Source organism: Haemaphysalis longicornis, unplaced genomic scaffold (assembly GCF_048455015.1).
Source record: "Haemaphysalis longicornis isolate Haplotype H1 unplaced genomic scaffold, Haemaphysalis longicornis Haplotype H1 scaffold_4, whole genome shotgun sequence".
NCBI classification, from domain to species: domain Eukaryota; kingdom Metazoa; phylum Arthropoda; class Arachnida; order Ixodida; family Ixodidae; genus Haemaphysalis; species Haemaphysalis longicornis.
Window position 1 is genome coordinate 150,730,382 of NW_027526361.1, and position 17,746 is coordinate 150,748,127.

The 17,746-nt window shown below is 51.3% G+C and overlaps 1 protein-coding gene across 2 annotated transcripts in view; it reads right to left on the reverse strand.

Moving 5' to 3' along the window:
• Window positions 1-17,746, reverse strand: part of LOC144179439 (uncharacterized) — a 114,213-nt gene that overhangs the window by 66,119 nt on the left and 30,348 nt on the right. The window contains exon 1 of one of the 2 annotated variants that reach the window (XM_077707794.1): window positions 9,409-9,678. The exons of the other annotated variant lie outside the window; for it this stretch is intronic. Within the exon in view, the coding sequence (XP_077563920.1) occupies window positions 9,409-9,413 (5 nt within the window). The 5' untranslated portion in view covers window positions 9,414-9,678. Of the gene's footprint in view, window positions 1-9,408; window positions 9,679-17,746 lie in introns of those variants that run through there. 2 annotated transcript variants of the gene reach the window in all.

Here is a 17,746-nt window from a genome sequence, read left to right on the forward strand (position 1 = left end):
TTTAGCTGGGACTATATAAGACTATTGCGCAGGCATTGTTTTAGTTTGGCCGGGTGGCCGAATCGAGTCACAGACAGACAGACGGACCGAAATTTCTGGGTTTAAGTAGCCCAATAAAGGCTATCGTCTTTAAAAAACAACATTTGGCCACGTATCTTCCTGCATCCCTGCAAATTACGTCAGTGGACGATAATGGGCACATTCGATTTGCCAGTCCTAGGCGGTCTGCGGACAGTCCAAACACTGCGTTCGGGCGTGAAGCCTACTAGGAATACATGGGAAAACCGAGCGACGGACGGCGTCTCGGGCAGCATGCAGGCGTTCCGGGGAGGATAATTGAGGAAGCCCAATGTTATTGCTACGCATGTCACACGACTCCCCTCCTCTCCCTCCTCCCACGACTAACGCTCCTCTCCGAGAAGAGAGGGCAAGCTGCCCTCTCGCACCTCCAGTGAGGACTAGAATAGGGGTACCTGGGTTGAACTAGTGATTTAGAGCGCGGTTTTAGGTCCGCAAGAACAAGGTGTTCGCGGCGGAGTTTTAATTGTGTCTTTCAGGTGAAAAAAAGTGGCCGCGTATCTGCCTCTTTCGTTGCAAATGTCGTCAAAAGACGATAGTCTTTGTAGACGTTTGCTATGGAAATGCCCCCTTTGCTTTCCCGCTCACCTCTCATGCTGTTCCTGTACCGTCGCACTCATCCCAAGGTAAACACATTAAAGATTTGCGGAAGGCGATTTGAATTTACTGCGTTCTACTGCTACAGGCCAGGTTCCTCGATGCCAGCGCTGCAGTACGGCGGAAACGCGCGTGAAAGGAGGCGGCCGACTACAAGGTTTATAGAACCGCGTGGCCGTGCTCTACGTGTGTTCCAAGCAGGACGTGGAACCTACCTAATGGAACCTTTCGTTGCTGTTGCCGCGTGATTTTTCATATGCCGCCAGGAGGCGGCGGTTTTCTGCAGTAGATGTAGAATATCATTTGCTATCTAAAAACCAAGCATCGATGAATTTTTTAAATAATGGGACACCGTAAATATCCCGTGTGTGCTAATTTCCTGTCTTATATTTGCGTAATGTCATGTTCTTGTTCAACAAAGTTGACAAGTATGAACATATACACTGGGCTTAGACGTTTACCTGTGGCTGTGAGTATATAAGACTATTGCGCAATATCAATTTTACTTTGGCCGGGTGGCTGAATCGAGTCACAGACCGACAGACAGACAGACAGACTAAAATTTCTGGGTAAGTAGCCCAAGAAAGACTATAGCCTTCAGAAAATCTGTACGAAGCTTACACTAACGCGTAAGACTTGAAGGTAGCGAAGCTGTACTCAGCCTGCACGACGAATACGAGGGTTAAGTCTACGATAGCAGCCAATTTCCTTCTTCGCTGCCGCAACGACCTTTACTCTATAATCGTGGTTGTAATTGTGAGCTTATTTTTTTGTAAGTGGTAATCATTGGATATCACATTGGAGGGGCGTACGCTGTGACGTGTCTTTCTTGTTCCAAGCAAGTGTGTCCAAGATTACGGCGCACGAGGGAAATTTTTTTTTTTCGGCCAGTCTTGGCCAATATCCCTAAGTGAGTATGCTTGGCTTGACGAACGTGCGCTCGAAGCACGCAGGGGAGGCTGGATATTTTTTTTTTTTTGCGAATATTGTTCAAGCTTTCTAGTGGGTATGCTTACCTTGACGACGTGCGCTCGCGGCACGCGCGCACGAGCCCCCGCATTTTTTGCTATTTTTCCCTGCGGACACCATACACAAATGATTTGCTCAAAATTACTGCTTAATGCCTATCAGACAAGTTAAAAACCTGTTCCAAAGATTTTCCAACCTGTTCGAAAAACCTGTTCCAGAGATGTTCCAAACACTGGCCGAGGTTGAGCAGTTTCGCGTGGCTCCTGGAGAACCGTGCTGCGCATGCGCGAGGAGCACTGACGTCATACGGGGCACAGAACGCTGCTGGCTGCCCGGCGTCTCTCACACACCCCACGCGCCCAGCGCCTTCGCTTCTTTACGAAAAAGGCGCTGCGAGCGGTCGCCGAGTGCGGACGTGTCTCACTTCGGCTCCGTGCAAATGCCGCTTTTTATCGCGGAAGAAATTCGCCCAGTCTTCTGAAAGTGTGAGTACTTTCTCAGTTCAATCGCCGGCACCGCCCGGTGAAAGAATCTTGGAATTCCAACCATTTTTCGGCACTTTACCCCAGTTTTAACGATCGACGTGGCCGAGCGGCAGCTAACCCTAACGGATCGGCGGCTAGGCCTGGCGACGGCTTCGGCCGCCGCGGCGGCGACCACCCCTTGCGCCGGCTCCGCCGAGCGCGGGGACGCGTCTACGATGAAGAACGTGTCGGCGGAAACGCCGGAAGATCTTCAGGCAGCGATGGAAGTGAACGTGTCGGACGAAATTGGTGACTACGTGGGCCGGGATTCCGGCCGCATGACCGTTCGAGTGCGGGGATCGTCGATCGGCGGAGCCGCCTCAACGAGCGGCGAAGAAGAAGAGCACGCGGGCTGGATAGTAGCCACGCGGCGAGGAAGAAAGACCGAAAGGGAGACAACGATTGGGGACATGTCATCGGAGCACCAACGACAGCAGCTACATCGTCCTCGTTCTCCCGGTAAGCGTCCACAATTGACGCGTACGCAGATCAAGCAGAGAGTCAACATCAAGATGGCGAGAGCGGCGCGCATGCCTAGCCTACCCGCTAACGATCACCGTATTATAGTGCGGCCGCGATGCGGCTTTGCCATCGGGAAACAAGACCTCCTAGAATTTGTGGCGGCCATGGCAGCGTCGGCTCGGATACCGTTAGACGCAACGCTGGAAGATACAGTTTGTCCAAACATCGGACAGAACATCGTAGTCATCAGCACACCGAGCCGAGAAAGGGCGGACAAGTACGACAAGGTCACAGCTATCACCTTGAAGGGCACCAAATATAAAGTCTTCGCGCATCGTGCGGCTCCTAACGATACCGTAAAGGGAATCATATACAACATCCCGCTTGCGTACACGCAGGCGGACATCAACGCGTGCCTCATCGGTGAGCGCAACCCAACCATCCTTGCCGCGCACCGAATGGGGGAGACTACGGCGGTCGTGGTGCTCTTTGAAGGACAAGTGGTACCTCAACACATCAGATTTGCCAGCCTCATTGTGAGATGCAAGATATATAAGCAACACAGAGAGGTCTGCCGGCAATGCGGGGAGGTTGGACATCGAAAAGATGTATGCCCCCAGCCGGACAAGAACGTTTGCTTCGCGTGCGGGCAACAGAACCCCCCGGAAGATCACGAAACAGTTTGCAAACCGAGCTGCAAGTTGTGTGGCGGCCCCCACCCGTCTGGCACGGGCAGATGCCGTAACAAGTACAAGACCCCCTTCCTCGTCCGACAACGCAAGATGGCGGCGAACGGATCAGAGAAACACAAAGGCCACGTCGGCACGGTCAGTTTTGGCGGGAAAGAGGACTTCCCACAGCTGCAGCGCGTCGAGAAGGAGAACAATGGAGGGACACGCCAGCGCTCGCTCAGCCGCAACAACAGAAGCAAAAGCAGAGAACGAAGCAAAGAGCGGAAACGTAGTCATTCGAATAACCGCATGACGTGGGCGAAAATGGCTGCGCGCAGGAACGCCCCGCCGCCCGGCCACAGCCCACTTGCGGAAGGGGGCCGGCTAAGAGGAATGAGAGATAAATCCACTCTCTCACAGAGAGGAGAAGGAAATAACGAGGTCGTTGCGCTACGAGAAGTGATAGCTCAGTTACAGGAAACGATCAAGGAACAAAAGAAAATAATTGACCAACTCATGAAGATGCAGCCGCCGCCGCAACAATCACAATTGACGTGGCAGCTGGGTAACGTTCCGCGACCCCCCGCCTTCGAACCGGCGGGCGATCGCGATGCAGCGCCATCACAGCCGCCAATCAAGATGAGAAAACGGACCGGCACGGTAGAAGCCGGCAACGAGGAGGGCATGGTGGAAGAGCCGCCCAAGGAGGACACTGGACACAGCATCGCCGAAATTTTCAACACCGACGAGTGCCGACTCACGCCGGATGATGCGGGGATCAACTACGGTGTCCGCATCCACAAGCTCAGCAAGCGCATGGACAAGCAAGCTGGACAGATCAAAGTACTAGGCGAAAAGATCGTTAACATAGAGCGGACTACGACCAGCATAAAGAGGGACATCGTGGACCTCAAACAATTCATAACTAAACAACTCGGAACCCTCGGCGGGAAACAACACGAGACTACACAGGCATTCAACGATGGCCCGTAAAAAGACCAGTATACGTATTTGGCACTGGAACGCAAATGGACTCCGGTGCCGCAAAGCCCTTCTACAACAGGTCGTTAGCACCATGACGGACCCCCCGGAGGTAATTCTGATACAAGAAACACACATGGAGGATCCCCCCAAACTATTGGGGTACCGCACTCACTTCTCACCCCCAAGTGCTCGTACGCAAGGAAAGGGAGCGGCGCAGGGGGTCTGCACGTTCATACGCAAGGGCATCACTTTCATCCCACTCGATCCGCCGCACAATGGCTCGACGGCGCTCGAAACCTGCGCTACGGAGGTGGTGCTGGGAAAGCGTCAGCGTCACTCCCTCACTCTCGTCAACGTATACAGCAACCCGCAGCACGGGAGCCAGCGATTCAAGACTCTCTTCCAGAGAGTTCAGCAGCTTGTTCCGGGCGCACCTTGTGTCGTGGGAGGTGATTTCAACTCTGCTCACAAGGAACTAGGATATCCACGCACGACTGCCAAGGGAAGGAACCTTCTGGAAGAGGCCGAGGCAGCGGGCTTCACCCTTCATACAGATGCCAAGCAACCCTCAAGAATCGGCACGTCCACAGTGCGCGACACGACCCCGGACCTCATCTTCACGAACGCGCCAAGCGAGGGTCCGGTAAGCTGGAGAAACACTGGTATGAACTTAGGGAGCGATCACTACATAATAGAAATCACGCTGGAACTCGGTATCGAGGGCGCTAACACTCCCTTGCGCGTGCACAAGCTCACGGATTGGGCAGCCTTCCACAGGCAAAGCACCTGCACCGTCATTGAAGATATCGAGGAATGGGCACACAACATAAATAAAGCGGTCCAGGACGCGAGCACGGAGGTCAGAACTGAGGACACCGTTCCTGCAATGGACCCTCATTTGGCCCACATGATCGAAGCGCGAAGGTCCCTTCAGCGTTGATGGAGGAGGAATAGAACAAGGAGGAACTTACGAAAACGTGTTGCGCAACTCGGTCGGGATATAGAGGCGTACAGCCAACAGCTAGCCAGACAGCAATGGCATGCAGTCTGCAAGGAGCGGATGGGCAGCTTCATGCTAGCCGTACCTGGAAGCTGCTACGGTCTCTCCGAGACGAAACACAAAACAAGTCCTTCCAGAGACACCGGCTCGAGCAGATATTGCACACAGCGATTAAACAGCACGGGGAGGACGGAGTACGAGACTATCTCAATAACAAGTACCTACCTTCCACGCCTAGCGTCGCCCATCCGGAATATGCAGGGAAGGCAAACCCCGAATTGGACGCCGATATCAGCGAAGGCGAGGTTAGGAGAGCCGTTAGTGAACTCAACTGCAAATCCGCCGCAGGCCCGGATCGAGTGCACAACAAGGCGCTTCGCAACCTGGGCGACGGAGACATTACGGCACTCACGTACTTCTTCAACAAATGTTGGAGCACTGGTCACGTACTGAAGCAGTGGAAGAAGGCCCGTACGGTCCTGATCCCCAAACCGGGAAAACCACCTAACATCGAAAATCTGCGACCCATATCCCTTACATCGTGTGTGGGCAAGGTCATGGAGCACATCCTAAACAACAGATGGCAACGCTACATGGAAGAGAACGGCATCTATCCTCCCACCATGATCGGCTTCCGTAATAAGCTAAGCACCCAAGATGCCATGCTTCTCATACAAAGTGACCTGCTGGACCAGCCCAGCGTCACTGATTGCCGAGCGATTTTAGGATTAGATGTCAAGAGCGCTTTCAATAACGTCCGGCACGCGGCCATATTGGCACAAGCTCAGCGCGTCGGCCTCGGGAAGCGCTCTTACGAATACATACGAGCCTTTCTCACGGGCAGAACGGCGCAGCTCCAAGCGGGCCAGATCCAGTTCGAGGAACGAGTGATGGGAGGCCAGGGAACACCACAGGGTGCGGTCATCTCCCCTTTCCTGTTTAACCTGGTCATGATCCCGGTTGCCAACAGCCTGGCCGACCTCCCCTCCGTGCATCATACCATCTATGCAGACGACGTGACCCTCTGGGTAAAAGGAGGAGCCACGGGGCACATACAGGAACAGCTGCAAGAAGCCATAGATCGAATAGAAACGCAACTGCAAGGGGCAGGACTGCAATGTTCCCCGCAAAAATCCGAATTACTGGTCTTACCCCCCGCCGGGCACTGGAGGAAGAGCGCTGAGGCAGAGGCCGCCGAAATCGTCCTGCACACCGGTGATAACGGCACCATCCCTCACGTGGCCAGCATCCGCGTTCTGGGCATGCACATCAACCGGGGCAGTGGAAACGCGACGGCAGTAGACCGACTCATCACAAAGATAGGAGTGGCCACGCGCCTAGTCAAGCAGGTGGCCACGAGGAAACAGGGAATGCGGAAGGCGAGCCTCCTGCGACTGGCGCAATCCTTTGTGGTCAGCCATGTAGCCTACATTGGAGCTTTTCACAAATGGCTCCGACATGAGAAGGACAAGATCGATGCGGCCATTCGCAAGGCCTACAAAGCCATCCTAGGCCTCCTACCTAGCACCAGTAACGTGGCACTGGCTGGCTTGGGAATGCACAACACCCTTGAAGAAATAGGGGAGGCGCAACGCATATCGCAAATAGTCCGGCTTGGCACCACGCAAGCGGGCAGGGAGATACTCCACAGGGCGGGTCTGACATCGCCGGTGGACCCCCTGCCTGAAGAGGGAGACCAAAGGATACACGCGGGCAAGAAGCATCTACTTGCGCAGCAACTAGTCGTGCCTCCACTTCCCCGCAACGTGCAGCCGGGGCTGGACGAGGGACGTCGTAGAGCACGAGCAAATGCGTTAGCGCACATGTATGAAAACGATGGCTCGGCATATTACGTCGACGCAGCCGAACATCAGCACAAGACCGGGGTCTTTGCACTCTCGGTAATACGAGCACGCGATGGTCAGTGTGTAACGGCCGGCAGTGTCCGGACCCGTACGGCCGTGCAAGCTGAAGAAGCTGCCATAGCGCTTGCGTTGACCTGTCAACCCGGTCAAACCATCACGATACTGAGCGACTCCCTCTCTGCTGTCCACAGATACAGCAGAGATGCGATAAGCAGCGTCGCGTGGAAACTGGCACCCACAAACAGAATGGCCCGAGCATACCTCAGATGGTTCCCGGCGCACATGGGAAACTTATCGAAGGGGACCCCCAACCGCAATGAGGAGGCGGACAAAGTTGCACGAGAGCTCGCACACCGTGTAGCGACTGCCGAACCTCTTACGTCGCGGGCGGAGGGACATGAGACTGACTGCGACAGCTCCAATGAAATGCACCCAATCCTGAACTATGGAGACGTACTCGCCTGGCATCGGGAGCAACGGAGGAAGACAGTGCAGCCACACCCACTCCTCACCCGTACCGAGGGAGTGCTTTATCGTCAACTACAGACAAACACAGTGATTACGCCGGCGTTGGCGCGTTATGTGTGTCCAGGATACTACGCAAGTGACACGTGCTGTGTGTGTGAACTGGTGCTAGCAGACTTACCACACGTAATGTGGGGATGTGTAGAACACGAAACTCAGGGGTACCCGCGGGTGCTCCCCCCGAATGTGCAGTGCGCGCTCAACTCTACGGACCTCAGTGCGCAACGGACGGTGATCCAGCAGCTGGAGCTAGCCCTGGCTAGACAGAAACGAGGCGGATCGGGCAGTCACCAAGGTGGTGGCTGTAATGCCCCTCACGCCCGGTCTCCCCAGGCACATTAGTCTTCCAGCCCGGTCCTTTCGGGGACTCCACGGACGGGGCGGAGTCCTGCATGACGTACCCCCCCGGTGCCGGATTTCACCGAATAAATGTCTTTATCTCTCTCTCTCTCGCTTCTTTACTCCATGGTCTTCGCCGACCTCCGTTCCTCACGTGGCGGCCCGGTCCACTCGATGATCATGCGAGGGGTGGCCGGGTGTGGAACCGATGGTTCGGGCGTCGCAGCAACAGCGGCGTGCGCCTTTGGAATCAGCTTAGCTCTGGAATGGTGTGACGCTGCGCCTGAGCCGCTTGGTAAATACACGTGTCAGATAAATGCGTATATCGCGCGTGTGTCATTGAAGCAGCAGTAAGCATGATAATCAAGCTAGTCCCAGACAACCAGGAAAGCTAAGAATAACCAGCTAAACCTTAGCTCACGCGACGTATACCTTGGCATAGCCGAGCTAAGACATCGCTAATTTTTTCTCTCTTTCCCGGCCTTGGGATTCTTCGACAGATGGAATTACGTCATTGCAGCGGTAGCCACTTCCGATAGCCACCGATGCATCCGATAGCCACTTTAAAAATAAAGCCACAAAAGTAAAGAAAAAACAGAAGATCTCGCTGCCGCGACGAGCAAATCACGCAGTGCCGCTCCATGCTGGCGTGACTGTAGCTTTCTGAGTTTTCCAGGTGCGAGATAAAGAGCGAAAGCGCACTGCTGATAAGGCCGTGAGCGTCCGTTTTTTTTTTTTTTTTTTTACTCCGTGATCCGTTCCCAGCCAAACGCGCTCTGATCGGCTGCCCTCCGATCAACACCAGTGCCGCGGCGCGGTAGCTTACGAAGCTCTCCAATAGCGTGAAGGCGAAGTTTCATGACCAGAAAGGCAGTGGTATGAAGGCTACGAACCAAGCCAGTGATATGTGTGGCATCTTTCACAACAGAAATGACCCCGCGAACCACCAGTTTATAGAAAACGGCGCTGCTACAAACCGAGCTCGTGATATGCGTGGCAACTTTCACAACAGAAATTAACCCCCGAACCACCAGTTTATAGAAAACAGCGCTGCTGCTTGCGAGGCAAGCATCAGAGCAACGTGCCTATATACGGGCCGTCAAAGCGCTGAAAACGTCGAATGCAACCACAGTCTCTCTCTCTCTTTCTCTCTACTGGCGCGGCTCATAACACCAGCGTCGTGCGGTGTGGTTTTTACGGTGGGGTCATCGTTCACTACACTTAATCTTTGTCTGTTGCGACTGTGGAATTACCCTGCATGCCTGTCCAAGGCAAGGCTCTTCTTTTGCAATGAAAATAAATCCGCAAGACGACTCCGCCGGACTGCCGAAATAATTTGGCTCCAGCTAGCAGATTTCCAAGCAAAGCACAAGAAAAAGCAGAAAAAAACTCACCACATGACTGTATTCGAACACGTTGTTGCTGCGTGGTAGGTGGGGACTGTGCACTATTTTGACCCTGTATTTCACAGCTGTGCCTCTAAAGACTTCGAGATTTTTGGCTTAAGTGCTTCCAGTTGACAGGAGGTGTGTTCTTGCGGCATTAAATGTATTCTAGCTCATTCTAGCTTGGCGTTCCCTCTGGCTACGACGCGGGATTACGGAAAAAAATGTGCATTGTGATTGCGCGCTGTACAGGAAGTGGGCACTACAGCATCTAGGTTCTTCCGGCTGTGCGCATTGCCATACGCACGTGATCACCAGCGACGGCTGAAGTTAGATTTATCGCACTTGGCCAGTCAGATAACGCAGTGAAAAGATTATGAGCCCGTAGCCGCTTTAAAGACTGATGCGCATTGCAGAGCGCAATTCTCGTGTGGTACTCGCTTCCTCGACAACTTAAATTATCAGCTGGAAAAGCCACAATGATTTTTTCAAACCAGTCGCCGAAAGCCCGCCGGCTCGCGTTGTTTTCCACGGCGCAAATGATAAAGCCGCGGTGCTCCGAGCGCTATCGGTGTCGGAAACAAAACAAAAATTACCACGGCAATGTGCCGAGGCCACCAACCGCCAACCATGTGCCGACCTCTCAACTTTCGTACTGACGAGAAACACGCATTGCATAGTCAGCTATGATTGCTTGAAACAACACTCGCTGGCATCTGAGGTTGATTTATTGGGGGGTGTACGGCGCCGAAGATGCACTTGGGCCATGAGGCGCGCCGTAGTGGAGGGCTGTGAACTGATTTTGACCATGCACCGGGGGAATTTAAACGTGCGCAGAAATCTCGATGCACGGGCGTTGTCGCGTTCGGCCTCCATCCGAGAAGCAGTCACCGCGGCTGGGATCGAATTCCCTACCTTGCTCTCAGCAGCACTACGCCTTAGCCACTGAGCCACAAGGGAGGCACAATATACGAATTGTTTTCGGAGCGGCATACCACCACCTCATGCCCCGCGCCCCCTGATGACCACTTACCGAAATGGCCGTTTTTAGTCCAAGCCAATTCTTGTCGTTATAGATATAGCAGTATAAATATGACTGTGTATACTCGTACGCCAACGTCCTTCGTATGGTCTAACGTAGTTAAAAATGTCAATATCGCTTCACTTTCCACCCATTACCAATCCTCGAAAGTCGTCTACGAGAAGGGCAGCTGCGCGGTGTTATGCATTAATCTGAGTGTCGAAAATTGGATATTTAAGGAACGAAATCGCCCTGATTTCCATAACACCCTGCCGTCGAGCATTAAATGATACGAAGAAACGCCTCCTCGGCAGTTTACGCGAACATTGAACACCCAAAGATGTTATGAGCAAGACTAAAAATCAGCGAATGTATCGTGGGATCAGACATGGTACGCTGTGTCCGGATCATACCTTACCTTACACGAAAAATCGGTTCACTCCCCTCCGCACAGAAACACAAGCTCCACTTTCGACCGGGAAACAGGGGAAAGAGAGTTCTGTCCCAACCACCATGGAAATCGGCTTCCATTTGGAATCATCATAATCAACGTGTCTACGTCCACTGCAGGGCAAAGGCCTCTCTCATTAATCTCCAATTATCCCGGTCCTGTACTAACTGCGACCAATGTATCTCCGCAAACGTCTTGATCTCATCTGCCCATCTAACTTTCTGCCGCTCCCTGCAACGCTTGCCTGCTCTAGGGATCCACTCTGTTTCCTTTAATGACCAACGTTTATCTTGCCTTCGCATTACATGCCCTGCCCACGTCGATTTCTTCTTAATTTCTACTAATATGTCCTTAACACGCGTTTTTTCCCTGACCCACTTCGCTCTCTTCTGGTCCCTTAATGTTACACCTATAATCTTGTTCCATTGCTCCCTGAGTCGTCCTCAATTTCAGTTGAACCCCTTTAAGTGAACCTCCAAGCCTCTGCCTCGCAGGTGAGTACCGGTAAGATGCAGCTGTCATGCACTTTATTCTCCAGTTGGAATACTCGACGAATAAGGCACACGTCCAACGGCGAACGAGAATACGGTATCTTGTGGCGACGGGCCATTCTTGGAGAACACATCTCGCTGCTGCTCGTAGACACAAGCCCCCCATCATCGTTTTGCTTTCGGGCTTCATACGAGGAGACTACGTTTTCATGTTAATCTCACCTTTACTTATCACCCTGTGAGTTTCACTCTCTACTTACGCTCTGTGGCAAAATAAACGCTGATTTAAAGTGTTGCCATCAATCCAGCCTCGCTTAGATAGACGCTGGGAGACGCGAGGATGGCCACATAAAAGTCCCTAGATAAGACACAATAAGAATGTGTTCGGGCTTGAAATTCCAGAGAATGCAATACCAGTGTGGGTACTTCCGCATCCCTTTCATCAAAAAGATGCACTTATAACTCTTTAAGCAATGAGCTACGCTGGAAATGACTTTTATTGTGCATCTCGAGACTGCCTAACTCATGTAAATCTACTCGCCTGTACGCGTCGCTAATAGCGCTTCCAAACTTCCAGCATATCAAGCACGGCCATCTACACCCGGTCTACAAGAAATTACATAGAGATCCTTTCGAACACTTTTGAAGGGATGCAATGCTACACGTTGGCTCAATCATGTGTGAGTCTGTACGGCATGTTCACAGGTGCTTCATTTCCTTGGGGATTAACCAGTCTCAGTTCTCTATTGAAGCATTGTTTGCAGTGAGACGAATCGTATTTTCAAACTTCCACCTAAGAGATCAGTAGCATAATGTGAAGCAATGGAAGTGTTTGGGCTCGTTGGTTCATACTTCAAACAAAAACAGCGCTCAAGACGGGACAGCGCTGTGTGTGTACCCTCCTTCTTTCTGTCCCGTCTTGAGCGCTGTTTTTGTTTGTAGCATAATGTGCCTAGTGAAATTTGGCACGGTTACGAAATGTTTCTGGCTTCAAGATGTAATGCAGCGGCGGCTGTTGAATTTCTAAAGCTGGCGCAAACGAGCTGTTCACAGGGTGAGAGAGCGTGACCAGCTGCAGTGGCACCTCATCTGCCGCAACTGAAACGTCGAGCGGTTGGCTGTGAATTGCATTCGAGGGTTAAGCGTGGTCATTCACATGAAACCTATTATTAACAGGCCCCGACTAAACTCTTGTGAGCATTTACAGTCTGCTGTACATGCTACGACAATGTACCTGGCGAAAGAATGACCACATGTGTTGACCTCATTACTGATGCAGGTTGTTGGGACCTGAAACGTTCCACGACTGGGCATGTTGGGAATGCCTTATGGGAAGACATACATTCAAACTGAGCACGAACGTGAAGAGCCAGGGGAAAAATGCACCTTTGCGTCTTTTCCTCTCACTCTCTCCTCGCACATCGCAAGGAGAACGACATAACCTGAATAGGGAATCGTGGCGTATTCAAAATGGTGCGCCGTGTCGTATTAAGTGCAGAGCACTTTAGAGGCTCGCCTTGTCGTCGCTCGCTCTCTGGACCCAAGTAGAGACCCACGGCGTTCTGTCGTAGCGGCTGTCGTCGCGGCGTCACCCGGAGGCCACGAAAGCCAAGCGGTTTATATAGTCATAACCGTTAGAAACTCGTGAGCCTCTGGCGCTTGTCATACATCTCCCTGTTGTTTAGCACAAAGAAAACTGTAGGTACATTTGTGGGAAATTATGCGTAATTAACGCCTGTGTTTATTTAGTCAGGAGCGCTCGTTGGGTCGGTTTTTACGATAGTAAGCGAAAAAAAGTGGCAGTGCAACGCCGGCACGTGCGGGAGGAAAAGCAAGCACAAAAAGAACAGAACTCCCGCTGGTGCAGTTTCAGGCAAGGGGCGCGCGAGCACTGCGAAGGCGGGAAAGTTGAATTGTATTGGGTGGTAGCAGTGAGCGGATAACGGCGCTAAAGCCCATAATGACGAATCACCGCTGTGCACTTCAAACAGCTTTCCCATTGAGTGGAACGGCGTTTTTTTTTGTTCTTGGCTCGTGCCTTTTGCTTAGCACTGGACTTATCATACTGGAAGATTTGGTAGCTTATACATACCCCTTCCACATCAGCGCTCTATGTTTACAGCAGCGGCACTGGTAGAAGCTAGTTGTGCGGCACTGCCGATCTTACAATGCTCCGACGGAACCGTAGCAGCGGCTTTATGTATGTTTACGGAGCAAACTCATGCGGAAGAAATGGAAGTTGAAAAGCAAGAGAAAGAACCGCAGCTGGGCCCGGAATGTAAGGCAGAAGCCGACAACGGATGGATCACCAGTGCAACAGAGTGGCTATCCAGATACAGGGTTAAGGATAAGATTGGGATAATGTCATAAATTCTGGTTCCATGAAATTGATTCGAGGTGCGCAGCACAGAGATAGACAATCATTTGGAAGTGTAAAAGAGCGATCCCCATCGTGCAGTGGACATGGAAAGGCTGATGACGATGACGGCTACGATGATGTTCTGCTCTCTGCTGATTAAAATTGTTGCTGCGTCATGTGTGTTGCAGAACGGTATGATCCGCATTACATCATACTAGGCTAAAAAGGCGAAGGCAAGAAAAATCGGCACTGAAAACAAAATGCGGCCAGGGTTTACAAAGCATGCTCATGGAACCATGAGATGTTCAGAAGCGGCTCAGCTTGACAATAATTATAATTCAGAAAGCTACGGACACAATTGTAGTTTTCTCCCATACGTGGTTACACGTTTCGTTGCCAATAAAAAACTCACCGCTATAATGCACACAACATGCTTTGCTTTTCGTAGCCCTTTTCGGTCGATATGAAAATTCGTCTTTCGGTATCGAAATAATAGCGTTGATTGGCGTTAATGTAGTCGCTTCTCCCCGCATTTGATGCAAGAATCAACACTTTCCAAGCAGCTGCTAAGAGAAAGGTCGCCATAAATGCACACAGGGGTTTTGAACAAGCCCACAGGAAAAGGGAAAAAAAAGTAGCAGAACCCATCTCTTATGACTGCAAATTCGTTGGCACAAGAACTTTCCCGGTCGTGTGCCTTAGCATTTATTAGCACTTATTAGTAATTGGCATTCTTCCGGTTTCTATAGGGTTTGAATTTGAAATTGACAAGTTACCGCGCGAAAGCGGTGAAGAATAAACGAAATTCGTAAAGCGATTAGACAGATACAGACACTCCCCAATACGGGGGAAGTATCCCAGCAACTGTAACAGCATTAAAATAATTTTATAAATCTCTAAAACGTCAGTAAGTGGACGTGTTATGAGCTCATATTAGTCGTTTTTTAATGGTTTGTGTTATACTAGGCTTTTACGGAAGAGAAAATAGCTGATGTCCTCTAGTGTCAGCCCATTAAGACACTGCAGCGCCAGACAAAGTGATGATTTCTATTTAGCGCACGTTCTCTAGGCGGCCAGGGATCACGTCGCAGCTGCCACGCCACGCGTGGTAACCGTATGGATGCGAACGGGCCTCAACTGGGAAGAAGAATTAAACAAGAACTAGCGGTAGGAGCAAAAAAAGACATAAAATGGGGTCGGTTGCATGCAGCTGCGCACACGAAGCACGACGGAAATTAATCAGATGTTCAGGTGCTCTTTTTATGTCCGGGTGCTCGAGCATGGCTTTACATCTCCGAGAGCTGCACAGAGCGGTAGTGGTGAACACGTAAAGTCAGCGAGAAATAGCAAGCTAAAAGAATTCTCCGGTACAATGGAGCTCAAACCCTCTTAAACCATGAGCCTTGACTTGAGGGAACTGAAGCTCGCCAGCGCCAGCTTGACATTAAGAAAATGCAGGATTATGAACATCGACAAGATTCGTCTGCCTGTCTGTCTGTCTGTTTGGCAAAAGTACCAGCGTTCTTTCAATTGGGAACACATGTTGGGGACGTTATGATAGCAAACACAAAACGTCATTATAACAAACATAAAAAATGCCCACCAATCCGCCCGGTGAATGTGGTTGGAAAGCAAAGCTGTAAACGACACCCACAACGATTACCCATGCACCGTCCCTTGAATTCACACACGTGGATCTACACACAGTGAAACCAGAGACAAGTGAAATGTACTTAACGACACCCTTTATTACTTCAAAGAGATATTCTTTGCTAAGGTTGAATAAATTCATGATTCATGAACAGTGGTTGGTGGAGTTGTATTGGTGAAGCACATGAGCGGTAATTCTTTTTTTTTATACAATTAAAGGAAGCTCAAACCCGGTGTTAGACGTTCTCACTTCGCCTCTGCCGCCGCCGACGGAGGCGACGAGATCGGCGACAGACACGAAGGAGAGGTGAGATGCCATGCGTCGGTGTGAGGTTCCTTTAATTTTTGTAACTCATGGCCCATGCGCAAGACGCGCGCACGGCCCGGCCGCTACGCGTGCCGTGGGCGGAGCGCGCAGCGTCGCAAGAGGTAGCGTGACGCTATCACGTCGCATTTAGTGAGAACGCATGCGGGTAAACCCACAGATGCGCTTGGTGAGTACACCTCCTGTCTTCCTCATGTCCGCGTTGACTTGTAACTCAATTGGTAAAACAACGGACTATGGCCCCGTTACTCTATTTGTTTCGGGGTGGATTCCTAGCGGTGCCAGTGACTTCTTTTATTTGTTCGCGGGAGTTATCTGTTGACAGCAACGGTCGCGAAAGAACCCTTGGGGGGGGGGGGGGTAGAGGTAAAAAGCTTTGCTTTAAAACATCGCAAGCATAAAACATACGAGATAAAAGCCAACACTAAAACGAAAGAGCTCAAGCTCGAGCTGCGCCACGCACAAGAAAAACCTTTCCCTTTCGTTTTTCTTGTGGGCGCGAAATGAGTTTCCACTCATGTGCTTTACCCATACAAGTCCACCAACCACCGTTCATGCATCACGCGTTGATTTAACCTTAGCAAAGTATATCCCTTTGAAGTAAAAAAGCGTGTGGGTAAGTGCATTTCACTTGTCTTTGGACTATTTGTAGAGCCACGCGAATGAATTTAAGTGACGTATCATGGACGCGCGTGCAGTGCGCTCTTAGGGAAACTGAATTGGATTGAACAAAATTCCAGTGCATTCATCACAGGAAAAGAGAGTTGGATAGGGTGAGAGGGAAAGAGGAAAGGTTCTTGCGTGAGAGCAGCAGCGAAGCCTTAGCTTCTTTCGTCGGCAACGTGCCACGAAGTAGCAGATACGGGTGCATTTTTACAGTAAAGCTGCGTACCTCTACCCCACAATGGTTTCATCTCCGTGGCCAAAAGCTCCAAGACGCCAAGGCCTAAGATGCCGAGCGCATGCGTCAGGCTAATCATGGATACAGCATAGATCTCACAGTTCGTTTAAGGAAACCACAAAACAAGCAGCGAAACCGCACTATGGATGATAGGGCGCCAGTGAACAATGGGATCCCCCTGTTACGAGTCGGGAAAGCCGATCTTCAGGGTTTATTGGCGCCGTGAAGAGAGCGACGCAAAGCCGTGCACGGTCGTTCAAGCGCAGCGTTCCGAACACCATCACGAGCCAACGTGCCAGCACGCATCGGTGGCGCGTGTACGTGCCACTTCGTTGCCGGCGTCTCTCTCATCATCATGACTGTTCATGTTGGCGGGGTATTCGAAATCCGCAACATCCTCCGCGCCCACCAAATGCTCACTCGCATAGATACAAAGGCAGCCACAATATTTGCACTATAGTTAAGCACTTTCTCTAACGCACACTAGCTGTACTTGCCCGGTCCTAGTGTTACCGCTGTTTTCTATTACACTTTACCGATTGTCCAAGTTTCTAAAGTGTTACATATTGCTGACGCCGTCCCTCTGTAACGGGGAAACGAGTGTCGCCGCAGGTTGCACCTTAACACAGGGGCAGGTTTTGCAGCGTCGGAGGATCTTCTTCGCACATTGTCGGTGTCTTGAACTACCTGGGCAGCCTTGCGTCTTTCAGCAACAATATTGCTCACTCCACGATGAGGAAGTCGCTTACGAGCACTGTTAATTAGGTGGGTACAACGCAGATCTTCTGGCAGTTGTACCACGCGCCTTTCTTCTTCCGGGGTCACGCTGAGATTCAGTCCCTGTTTAAGGTCGTTCTTCCAGGAAGAGGCTCCGAAAGCATGTAAGGATGCAGTATAAACGTCACGAAATCGAAGGGATCCTGACTCCTCTCGGAGAACCTCACGGTGAGGCATGTAGCAGGCATGATCTGAGCCACACGTTTCCTTTACAACTTTTTCCGGGTGGTCATCCCTCTGGTATTGCCTCACAGCCTTTTCGAAAGGTCTTATGTCCTCTTTTGAAGAAAGTTTCCGAGGTACTCCGTGAAGTCTCGAAAGGACAATCTTGCCATCGTCGTCCATGGAGACCGGTGTGGACTTCTGTGGGAC